The 12447-nt window shown below is 44.3% G+C and overlaps 1 protein-coding gene across 1 annotated transcript in view; it reads right to left on the bottom strand.

Moving 5' to 3' along the window:
* The window catches only part of Grid1 (glutamate ionotropic receptor delta type subunit 1), a 749675-nt gene that overhangs the window by 5652 nt on the left and 731576 nt on the right, over positions 1-12447 (bottom strand). The window contains exon 15 of the mRNA XM_052190670.1: positions 6042-6282. Coding sequence (XP_052046630.1) covers positions 6042-6282 — 241 coding nt within the window. The remainder of the gene's footprint in view (positions 1-6041; positions 6283-12447) is intronic.

The raw sequence follows: 12447 nt of genomic DNA, 5'->3' as shown, positions 1-12447 counted from the left end.
AAACTCTCTCAGGCAGAGATAAAGTTCTGTAATTAAGCCGTTGTTCACCAACGTGGAAATAATATGGTGAATTGAAAAACGGTAATTAACTAAACTATCATCTATGTAACAGCTTGCTACATGTGGGACCCATTAAAGCTGACTCTGATTGGAATCCAACAGTTCCTTCTTTAAGGTAGTCAGGAACAAAAGCAGGGCTCAGGGATTCCCCGCCTGACCTGGATGGTTGTTGGAAGTGTCCTCTTGCTACCATTGAAACCCACCAGGGAGTAAATGACTCCCAATGGATGGGAACAACACCATCCTCTTCAAGGGTGCTAGAAACTGGGTTCGGGTCTGGGTGTTATGATTAGGTGAAAATAAATAGGTTGAATTTCAAGACAAGAAAATGAGCCAGGAGATGATTAGTCAGGTGTTAAAGCATTGTGGAAGAGTGTCCAGTCACCTCCCTCACAAGGATTCCTTGGCAGGGAAATGAGAGGGAACAAACAAGCCCTTCAAAGAACAGATGGGAACAACAGGACCCGAAGGAATGAGCTGAGACTGTGGCACTGGAGAGATCTGCTCAAGATGACCCACGGAGAGTGCAGCACTGAGAACAGTGCCCACGGCCACCTAAATCCAACACTGGGCTTCTTTCCTACCACACCACACTCACCCTTCCTCACCTTGATGGAAAGAGGATGGACAGTTTTAATCCTTAGTAGGCTATTACAAACAAATGCAGAGACTTTGTAAATTATAGTTTTCCAGTTCTTCTTAATATGACCCTATGGAAACTGAGCCAGAATTAATCATCTCTGATATGCAGCCAGAATTCAACATCATTGATCCAGCTGCAATGATTATACAACAATTTAACATTTAATAACATTTTCTTTATAGGAGCCCAGACTGGTTCATTCATTCAATAAATATATTTGAGCTCCTATGACCAGATGAGCTAATGTTCTTGGTAAAACATTCATCTTTGGTTCCTGGCATATAGAAAATGCTCGATACCTCAGTTATATTCATCACTCCCTAACAAGAGCTCCTGTGTTCCACAGAGTGGGCCAAGCAATTCAGATGCAGAGGTAAGGAAGTACAGGAGGCCTTGAAGCAGGCGGAGGTAAAAAGTTACCAATTAGAAAGGAGATGGGGGGCAGTGGTCACAGGGACCGGGTTCTAAGATACTCAGCAGTGCGTACGTGCTCCATGCCTTCTTACTGGAAGGCTCTGGGCTAACTGCTGTGAGGTACTAAACTGTCTGACAGCTAGTCTCAGTTTTCAACAGAAGACAAAAACCAGGGTTAAGGGATGCTTTGCTAGAATCTGACCCAAGGAAGAATTGAGTCTCATCCCTTATTTTTAAAAATCCTCCAGAAAATGTTAGGTAGAAATTAATGACCCCGTACACCTTGAGAATGCCCAGTGTCCTTGCCCTGTGACAAGCCACCCTCAGAAGGTGGTGGGTGCGGGGAGGCAGATGTATCATCCATGTGCCAGTCTTGGTTTCCTGAGCTGTAGTTAGAAAGCCTTCCTCAAATGTTGTTGACAAGGATTAAGAAGATGGTATTCTATTTGTGTTGCAAAGGAGGTGAGGCAGGGTATAAAGTTAAAGAGAGGTCTCCTAGTTTCTATCCACCCATAGGGGAACAGCCTTGAGGGATATCCACACAGATGCTGGTCTCTAAGTCGGAAGAAAGGGGTTGCTGCTATACTGTCTCCCTCTGCCCAGCCATCCTGGCCTCTGTCAGCCTCCGTCCACCATGGAAACATGGTGCAGGGCGAGCAAGGCAGGAAAAACCCAGAATTCCAACTTGCAGCCCAGTGATGGATGATTCATCCCTCACCCCTCATGTCAGCTCCCATTTGTGCAGTTCTCATCTGTATTTCATGAATATTTCATCCTCAGAGCAACGATTCCACATCCCCATAAATCTAGCGGGTGGCTCTTAACTGCATCCCTGAGAGCTTGGTGCACTCACCTGCATTGGGTAACTACATAATTGTCTGATTCCTCCGAAAAAATATGAGCTCAAATGCACATGAATATTAAGAGGTTGATTGCACATTACTACTCTTTCCCAAAAAGGTGTCTAAACTCTGAAGACATCGCAGCACAACCCATTAAACACAGCTTGGGCTCCACCCAAAGACAGGTTTTCAGCTCTTAAGAAATATAGCAGGCATCCCAAAACGAAACATTCCAAGAGTTTCCAGATAGCCTCATCTAATTGTAATGCTGCTCCATAAAACATGGGCCAGCAGCAATGTGAAGGGGATCTAAATTAAACACCTTCATTATTTTGCCACAGTTTTAAAGATATAATTCTAAAATATTGCCATTTCTGGCCCATCCTCTGCTCCTAGATGACAGGTTCAAAACCCTTACCCTGACATTGAGACATTGGAAGGAGACCCCATCCTCCTTCCTCAGATCCTTCTACTAGCTTCTCCTTCAGGCCCCTTACCTCCTGTTAGCCCTTTGTTTGCCTTGCCTGAAATACCACTCTCCCATCTCATCTCCAGCTCAATGATTTCTACCAATTTCTTATCTCTCTACACTAACATCCTCAAGCCCCAATAATCATCACTAACTACTAGTCAGCCCAACACTGTAGTCCTACTATGTGCTGGTTAGGATGGGGCTCCTCTGTCCTCTAGTGGTTCTCAGTGCTACTGTCAGGACAGCTCGAGCTAGAGGCTGGAGACTGGTAAGCTACACTGCAGCTGCCAAAGAAGTGAAGAAACATCCTGGGAGGGAGAAGAAGGGTCCGTGCAGACAAGATTGTAAAGGAAAGTGAGGAGGAACATGAGATAAACTTCATCTGGAAGCTGGAGACTTACGCAAACCGGGGAAAGGCTCTCATCTAGCCCATCTGAATAGGAGTGGAAGGTGGAGAGGATTCGTGCTTCTGTCTGCCAGGCAAGAAGGTTCACATTGAGGAAGCGCAAGCTGAAAGCATATTCCTCTATATCAGAGGGTGTGGATTTATGTGAAAGTGAGAAAGCAGGAAGAGGTGCTGGCAAAGAAGAAGCAAACAAAAGCGTGTGTGCTTCCCAAGCTGGTCATCGTGTGGTCTTCTGTGCTTTCCCTTTGCTTGTACTTCCTATTTATGTCTCTGTATCTGTCTTTCAGTCTCCCTCTATCTCTCTGTCTCTCTCCATCTCTCTGTCTCTACCTCTGTGTCCCCCCACCACCACCCTTTCTCTAATTCTGGGTGACCACAACTACAATGATCGCTGCTTTAGGGGCTCTAAAGGGATGATACTGAAAGTAGTCAAGGCCTCCCAGTTCAAAAAACACAATGAACTTGAACCTATGCCCTGCTCACATCAGCCAACAGAGACAGTTTCATGTCACTGCAGTGCACACCCACAACAAACAAACAAATAAACAGCCCTCCTATGGGACATTTGTACAGAATGAAATCAAGAGGCTGACAGAGGAGAAAGCCACGACCTCAAACAAATCCACACAGGCAGGAATACAATAGGTGAATCAATGACTCCTTTGCCTGTTCTTTCTCTCCTCTTTCTATCCAGAGGACCTCTGGGACTACCCACCTTGCTTGCCTGAAGATGTTCTTATATGTAAAGACCTGTGGTAGTGACAGTAGGCAAGGTATCTTGGGTTTGATGTCCAGGGAACTGATAAGATTCCATAGTTGCAGAGAACACTGCAGAGCTTTCTCTGTTCAATAGGAAGTCATGGTCCCCTCAGGAACTTTTAAAATAAATGTAATCATTTTTAAATTTAACAAAATACAACTTTGAATAGAGCCATTAACTGCTCTTTTCAGTGAGTTTTCCTTATCTTCACCTCTTTCTCTCCAGTGATTTAGGATTGCCAGGAGAGCCATCAGGGTAGTAATAAAGCTAGACTTCCTTCCTTCCTTCCTTCCTTCCTTCCTTCCTTCCTTCTGTCCCTCCTTCCTTCCCTCTATCCTTTCTTCCTTCCTTCCTTCCTCCTTCCCTCCTTCCTTCCCTCTATCCTTTCTTCCTTCCTTCCCTCCTTCCTTCCTTCCCTCCCTCCTTCCTTCCCTCCCTCCTTCCTTCCCTCCTTCCTTCCCTCCCTCCTTCCTTCCCTCCCTCCTTCCTTCCTTCCCTCCCTCCTTCCTTCCCTCCTTCCTTCCTTTCTTCCTTCCCTCCCTCCTTCCTTCCTTCCTTCCCTCCCTCCTTCCTTCCTTCCTCCTTCCTTCCTTCCCTCCCTCCTTCCTTCCCTCCCTCCTTCCTTCCCTCCCTCCTTCTTTCCCTCCCTCCTTTCTTCCCTCCCTCCTTCCTTCCTTCCCTCCCTCCTTCCTTCCCTCCCTCCTTCCTTCCCTCCTTCCTTCCTTCCCTCCCTCCTTCCTTCCCTCCCTCCTTCCTTCCCTCCCTCCTTCCTTCCCTCCCTCCTTCCTTCCTTCCCTCCCTCCTTCCTTCCCTCCTTCCTTCCCTCCTTCCTTCCCTCCTTCCTTCCTTTCTTCTTTCCCTCCCTTCTTCCTTCCCTCCCTCCTTCCTTCCTTTCTTCCTTCCCTCCCTCCTTCCTTCCTTCCTTCCCTCCCTCCCTCTTTCCTTCCCTCCTTCCTTCCTTCCCTCCCTCCTTCCTTCCTTCCCTCCCTCCTTCCTTCCTTTTTTCCTTCCTTCCTTCCTTCCTTCCTTCCTTCCTTCCTTCCTTCCTTCCTTCCTCTCCCTTCCCCCAGCCCTCCCTCCTTTCCTCCCATGGAGATTTAGGAAGGCCCAAGGGGAAGACAGATGTCATGAAGACACTTTGGTGCTGGCTAAGCAGTGTCATCCATCCACAGGAAAAGCATCAAGCTTACTGCCTGAAATGTGAGTGGTGAGTCTGAGGGGCAGGGGCCAGCCACTGCTTCCCCCATCATGAACTCCCGTGCAGACTGATGGATGAGGGAGCCATCAGCCAATCATGGCAGATCTCCGAAACAGATGCCAGGATGAGCTAGTGTTCTGCTGTTCAGTGGTAGCAGTTCCCAGCACCAGCCAGGTTAAGTGAGATCATCCAGCTCTGCCCTCTCCTGCCTGCTTGTATTTCCTGCTCCAGTTTATTTTGCTTTTCTCCTTGACCCCCCTCCTCTGAAGCCAATTAATGAGCTTATGTGTCATCTTGGCCTCCAGAAAAAAAACTAAACCAGGAATATGAGGCAAACTCCTTCAGGACTGCCTTTAGACAGAATGCCAGCTGCTTTACAGCTTCCTATTTAAGATTTATCTCCAGAAGCCTCTACAGAATCCATGAACTGAAGAGTGATTCTTGATGAAGCCAGGGTGTGTGTAGCAGGCAGTGAGCACAAATGTATGAGGTGCTTAGGCTTGTCCCATAGACACCTATGTGCATGCTTCTGTTGGTGGAGGGTCATCACAAAGCGATACTTTTTGGCACCTCTTATAGGGAAACTACCTTAAAGGAGTTCATTTCCAAAACCAAATCAGAAAGTGGCCTTGAAGAACAAATACCCAATAAGACACACATGTCAAGGGACAGAATCAGCATTGGTTGGTGTACAAAGTGAGAGAGAAGTACCCAGAACCTAGTCTGGACAGAGCTCCAGTGTCTCCCAGGGTGGCAAGGCTATGCCTTGTGAAAATGAGGGAGAGAGGAAAGGCAGGGCGACAGGGGATCAGGGAAGTCTTGCTTACTGAGGTCACTGGGCCTATGGCTCTGTGTGAGACACCAAAGAGAACCAAGAAGGAATGCGGGCTCCTCTCTTACCCTACAGGTGGTCTCTCCAGGTCAGGGTGGAAGCACATGAGCGGGGCAGGGTGGGGAAGGGCTCTCTGGCGCTGCCCACGCTGTACCTGCTCTATAGATAAATACAGGACTTTAGTGGCCTTGGCCTGTCCTTTGGCACTTTGTTCAAACATGAAAACACCCCCTACATTTTGTCTGTTTATTTAAAAGCAAAATGACATATGACATATTTCCCCAATATGCAATGCTGCTATGTCCAGACAAGGTGACTCAGATAAATACTATCTGAAAGAAAACCACCCACCAAATAAATGGCCTAAGAAGACACCCTGTGACTGGACTATGGCAAGACTATGAAGACACCAACCTCCTTGGGGGTCTCCTGGTGGCACCTGTTGCTGTTCCACCATAATTCTAGAGCAGCTACCAGGCAGGCGAGAAGAAGGCCAATGGCCAAAATGCAGAAGACCCCAGCGAAGCTGTGCAGCTTAAGGGATTTGCCATCAGTCTGGGCACTGGAATGGCTGGTGAGGTCACAGCGGCCTGTGTGTGGCCACCACTTCTGCTTGAGCACATCCAGGTCCCCTGTGTCTTGCAGCTCCAGGATCCTGCAAGACACAATATAAGTGAGCCACAGCCATTGACTTCATCAGCTTAGCCACCCACCCATTATCATTGGCCCGCCATGCTTACCCTTGAACCATCATAGTGACTCTCAGAGTCAGGCTATTCCACAGTGTATTTGGCACACTGCCTGCATCCAAAGTCTTTTTCTCAGAACACATAATGATATGTTTTGCCTCTCCCTCATGAACCAGTGGTTCACTGACAAAGCATGTCAGGCTCCTCACAATAGATTACAGAGAAAGTTCTCAGGATAAACTTGGGACACACAGAAGTGAATGAGGCTAACCCCAGGATGCATACTTAGTAGGCTCACAGTCATAAAAAATGCTGTCAGTCAAAATTTAACATCACACATCCTTAATTCCAGGGTCCAGAATCCAAAATACTTCAAAATCTGAAACTTTTTTGAGTATCGACATGATACCACAAATGGAAAATCCCACATTTGTTCTCTTATATGCCAACTTTAAAACCAACTTTGTTTATGCATAAACATAATTAAAACAGTATATATAAAACATTATATAAGAGTGCATAAGGCTATATGTATAGGATACATATGAAACATAAATAAATTTCATGTTTGTACTTAAGCCCCTTCCCCCAAGATATCTCAGTACATATATGTAAATATTCCAAATTGGAAGAAAAAATTCAAAATCTTAAAACACTTTTTGTTCCATGCAATTTTGAAAATGGAAACTCCAATTTCTATCTTGTCTGTCTTAGTAGGATTCATATTACTCTTCATTACTCCATGTGATTTAAGAAGATTCTGCACTGTGCCAAGAATGCTAAGCTTATGGTGTAAAGACCCAAACACTAGCCCTAAAACAATGAGGCCTACAGTGTAAGGACAGAAGTTGTGGTAAACATGAGAAAATGAAGCAGAAGTGCCAGGAAGCCACACAGGTCAGGAGTTTTAAGCTGGAGGCTTAAAGAGGAGTTTGTGAGGAGATAAAGACAGAGTGATATTAAAGAATGATGAACCACGAAGCAGTGCATGGTAGTTGAGTTGTTTTCTGTGTGCAGTATATACACTTAAAAGATCTTTCTAAGTCCTTGTTGTCAACCCTCAGGAATTGATTTCTACTGTCTTATTTTACAGAGAAGGAAATCAAGTCACAGTGAGGTGAAATACTTTCTCATAGTCACTTTGATGTTGACATCAACTGATACTGGAATATGTATGAATATTTTGTCTGGTGCAAAGAGATCATCATAATTAAGCAGCCACAACACAGTAGTGGAGCTGTAGAGAGGAGAGGGAGGAAGAGGGGGGCATGGGATGAAGACAGTGAAACAGGCAGACTGAGATGTGAGCTCTAACAGGGTATGTGAGGGAATCTGAGTGCACAATGGTGGGACAACTCCTCCTGATGGCAGCTTATACTCTTGTGGTATTTTGTGTATTCCTAGGACTCTACACAATGAACCAGCCAGATATAACTTCCATATTCAAAATAAAGTGTTTCCATTTAAAGACCAGTCTTTGAGTCTGGTCCATGGAGATGTATTTTAGCTCACAATAGCTACACCAACCTCCTTGGGCTCTGGAAATATATAGTTAATAAACCGCAGAAGCCCAATTGGATAGTTGTATAGTCTCTGCTCTGAACCTAAATCTACAGGTCTGAGTCTGGACCAGCGTACATTGGTCTGCATCTAAAGAACAGAAAGGGTGACAATTTGGGAGTATCCCTGGACATGTCTGTACCATGGATCCACTGTGGAGTAGCCTCTTATAGTCTGGGAAGGACCCAGCTCAGTACAGAGTAGGGTTTGATCTCATCTGTGTGTTCTGGATGAGGGCCAAGTCCCACTAAGTCCTCACTTATTCATGGTTCCCATTCTAATGAATAGGGTAGCAATTTCCATGTTTTCCATTTGCAAGCTTAGTATATATCAAAACAAAAGCTACTTGTTAGCAGATAGTTGTTCTGTCAAGGAATGTGTGAATGTATTGTTGAATAATGAAAAAAGAAAAACAAAGATGAAAGGGCCAGGGTGAGATTATAAAAACATCCAGCAAGTGATTTAGAGCAATGACAATCCCTAAGGGCTTGGAATATGGCCATGCCTGGGACACTACAGTACCTGAGGTCACTAATTTACATTTGTGTGCTTTATGGCTGTTCTCAGAATGTCCCTGAAAGCCAAAGCTCTCTGTTATTGTGTGTGCCATGATGAACTGAGCAGCTACATAGCTCTTCTAACTATCAAGTATGACTTTGCTCAAGCCAGGGAAACGGCATGTGTGGCTGTCCACTGGCCTTTGTTAAGTCCTGGTGACTAAGATGAATATGATGAGCTTACAGAAGCTGATATGCAGGCAAAAAGGCTGCCAGGTCCCAGAATGATGCTAGTGATCGAACCACTTGCTCATCATGAAGAAATCAGAGCTTTGTGTTTATAAATACAATTCTTCACTGATGGAGATTAGTTCTAACCTAGATTCTGAATTTCTCAACCCCAGCCCCTCATCATCAATAGCTGAGAGTAAATAAAGGTATTTATCTCAGTGGCCATTAGGTTATAATCTAGTGAGTACTAACAGCTTCCATAAGAACTAGTTAGTAGTTGTGAAGTCATTTGTCCATATTGACCAACTTCTTCTCAAGTCACTCTTTGCAGGACCTACCTCTTACTGAGAGAACACTGTAGGGGCAAATCATTTATAGTGCTTGAATCTGCCTAACTGCATGCAGCGCAATGCTTAATATATCTGTTTTATTTCCTGAAGGCCTCAGTACAGAATTTACCTGACTTGCCCAATGCTGTAATTAGAGAAAATCAATGCTCTTCTTCAGCTCTGGACCTTTAGTGATTTTGGAGGCCATGCTCTTTCTGTGACAATAGGCTGTTATCTAGAGGTCAAGTTCTGACCTGGGAGATAGTACGTCCCTGGATGGACTGTAGGGTCTAATCTCCTCACACTTTCTGTGTAGGGAGTGGTTCTGATGCCTTCATCAGGAATCTGCATGTGAACACTAAAGGTCCTGTTCCCCAATTGTTTCTTGATTGATCAATAAAGATGCTAGTGGCCAATAAGCTGAGTGGAATAGCTTTCCTGTAGGCAGGCTAGCACATGCAGGAGAGGAGAAAGGGATTTGCTATGCTTCAAAGGGAGAAAAGTTACCAGTCATGTGAGATCTAGGGTGAAGTAGACATTGGGCACTTCCTTGACTGGACCTGGGTTAGCAGGCAGGATGTTAGAAACATAACTAAGCTGAGGGTAGATTTAGGGTGCTGAGCTAGGAATAAAGGTCAATGAACAACTAAAGTTGTGGGCAGAATTAGGGTGCTGAACTGGGAGTGAAACAAAGGGGGCGATTGCCAAGGAAGGCTTAGAAGAGCTGGCCATTGAGCTAAAACAATATAAAAATAAGTGTGTGTGTGTGTGTGTGTGTGTGTGTGTGTGTGTGTGTGTGTGTGTTTCATCTGAGGATCTGATGGACCCTGAGCTGGGCTGGTGGATTGGTCCCCCTAGAACTTAAAGTCGGATAGCAAAAACTACACACAATATTTCTGGGCAATATTCTGGACATCAGGTGGGATGTCTAATTTTTCTGATCTTTTCTCCTCATAGTTGTATGTGTATTTTATGGCACATCTTATTTTAGGAAGACTATATGGCAATCTAAAGGAAAATATAAAAAAATAAAAAACAAAGAATAAAACAAGAAAGAATAAACATAGAAGCAACAAGACAAACAAGTCATGGGCACAAAATGTCTTCAAGAATGAGGCTAACCTAATGTGCACTATAACAATTTATATTCCTACTTATGAGGAACCAGAGCAATAACAGCCATTTCCTGAAGCCAGTTCTTCTATTTTCCAGACAGATATAATTGCAGGTGCTTTCCTTTATTCAATAGTTGTGGAGCCTGCTACACAGTAGGTGCTCAATAAATGGCTATTAAGTTGCTAAATGTTTATTGAATGCCCACTCTGCATGTTGTGGTCTGCAAAACCCATAACCCCACAACATATATACTTACATCTATATCCTAGCCTCTGTCAAAGCAAATAAATAGCTTGATTCTTAAGATGAAGAGAAAGGCAACCACAGAAATTCTAGATAAGCCTGAAATTTACTACTTATACAATACAGGCCCTTATTCAAATGGCAAAATGTGTTGCCCCCTGAAGCATCCAGCTTCATTTGTCTGAGGCACATTCAAACTTAAGGCAGCTCACAAAGGCCTTGCAGTATGCAACAGAACCTCTTCTAGAACTAATAATAACAGAAAGTTAGAAATAAAGACTGGAGCATTCCTCTAAAAGGCAGATGCCTGTCTGTTGGAAGGAGGGATGCTACCAGCTCATGGGGAGGCTATGCCATGGAGACATATGACAATATCGCAGATGGTGAGCACAGTCCTCAGAACACATAGTCTTCTGATAAAACTAAGAAGGGGGATTATTTCTTGTAAGAAAGACATGGAATCTGGGAAGTTCATTACTTTTTTTTTTTTTTTTGGTGATGACTGGCATGGGAGGGAAAACACATGCTGACTGTGTTCTACTAACCAATGCAGCCATATATAGAACAACTAACTCCTTAAGCATACAACACAGCTATTGGTAATAGAGGGGAGCAACACCATATTTCCTGACTCATCTCTGTCTTCTCCATCTTGAGGATTTTCACTTTTCCTTTGACCACAATCTGGATATTCCCAACTGCATTGTGCCTTGAGTCTCTCTGACAACCATGTAGAGATCCAAGCTTCCTAGTCAACATCTGCTTTCTTCTTTCTTAGAATATTGACACTTTTTTCTGCAGACTTACAGAAGAAACTTAGCAATGCTAGCTCAGGGGCCTCTAGCTTCCCACTAGTGGGTCCCATACATCCATGAACACTATCTTGGGACTCATTGGCTATTTGGGTGTTGCTGTTCCACTTGCCTCATGGACTCCCTTACCATCTGCTCTACAAAGATGTTTGCAGGATGATGTTCTGTGCAATCACTGTGAAACTCCTATCTGGGCAAAAGCAACATGCGTAAACTTCAGAAATGCTACTATATTCTGAATCCCAAAGAGAAGTCATATTTTTTCACACTTTTAATTTGAAGAGCTGAAAGATAACCCCTTTATCTCTTATCACTGCTCTTGACTCTAAAAGGGAAAACAAGGTATGAAATATGTACTTGAAGTTCTGGAGAAAACCTAAAGCCTCACTTACCTTAACTGCTCCTACATCTTCACCAAGATGTGCAAGCATAATACTGACTACATTGGTTGCAAACCCTACTTCTCAGCCTTTTCTGGTGCATTTGAGCCTTAGCTGATCCTGAGCAAGGGGATCCAATCTAGAAATCCAGGAAAGGTCAGGTGGTAGGGTTTGCAGTGACATAGTCCAGTGCTGGACTGGAACTCAGGAGAGTTGGATGCTGAAAGAGCATAAGGCACAGAACACACTCCCTTTCCCCCTGAATTACAGGGTAGAAAGCAGCTGGTCTTCAATAATTTTCCTGTATCCACCTGGATAGTCTCCAGGTGGATATTCTTCATGTGGATAATACATGGATGCTAGTAAACTGGCTACAAGAAAATGAGCATTGAGTTTGCCAATATCCTTCAGTTCTGCCCTCCCTGCTTAAATCCAGATCACTTAGGCCATATAAGCTGCTATAACAAAGAACCAGTATGATATAAGGGGAGATTGTTATTCTGAGGGAGAACAGCAGTTTGGAACTTGATCATGACCAATAGTATAGATCTAAGCAGGTTCAAGGGACAAACTTACACCAACAATCACATGGGAAATGAAACTCAAGAACAAAGTAGACATGCTGCAGTGGTTTCTGAAGGAGACATCCATTCAGCTCAACATGGTTGAAGACTTCCTGTCTAGCCATCCCTCCCCTTTCTCCACAATGCGTCTGAGTTTCCCTCATATTAATGAGAAGAAATCAGAATTAACTCTCAGAAGATATCACAGAAACCCAGAAGCCTACTTTTGATGTGTTGAGAATGGAGAAGAAAGGAAATGAGAGGTTGGCCTCTCATAACAACAAAAGGCGAGGTCAATCTCTTGCTCCAGTGGACAGCAGCATCTATCTCACCCAGCCAAGAAATTTGATCCAAAGTCCACAGGTCCCATCAGCTCATCATGCTGCAGATGGAGACAGTC

This window comes from Apodemus sylvaticus, chromosome 8 (genome assembly GCF_947179515.1).
Source record: "Apodemus sylvaticus chromosome 8, mApoSyl1.1, whole genome shotgun sequence".
NCBI classification, from domain to species: Eukaryota; Metazoa; Chordata; class Mammalia; order Rodentia; family Muridae; genus Apodemus; species Apodemus sylvaticus.
Note: the sequence above shows the minus strand (reverse complement) of the source record. Positions and strands in the feature narration are given on the sequence as shown.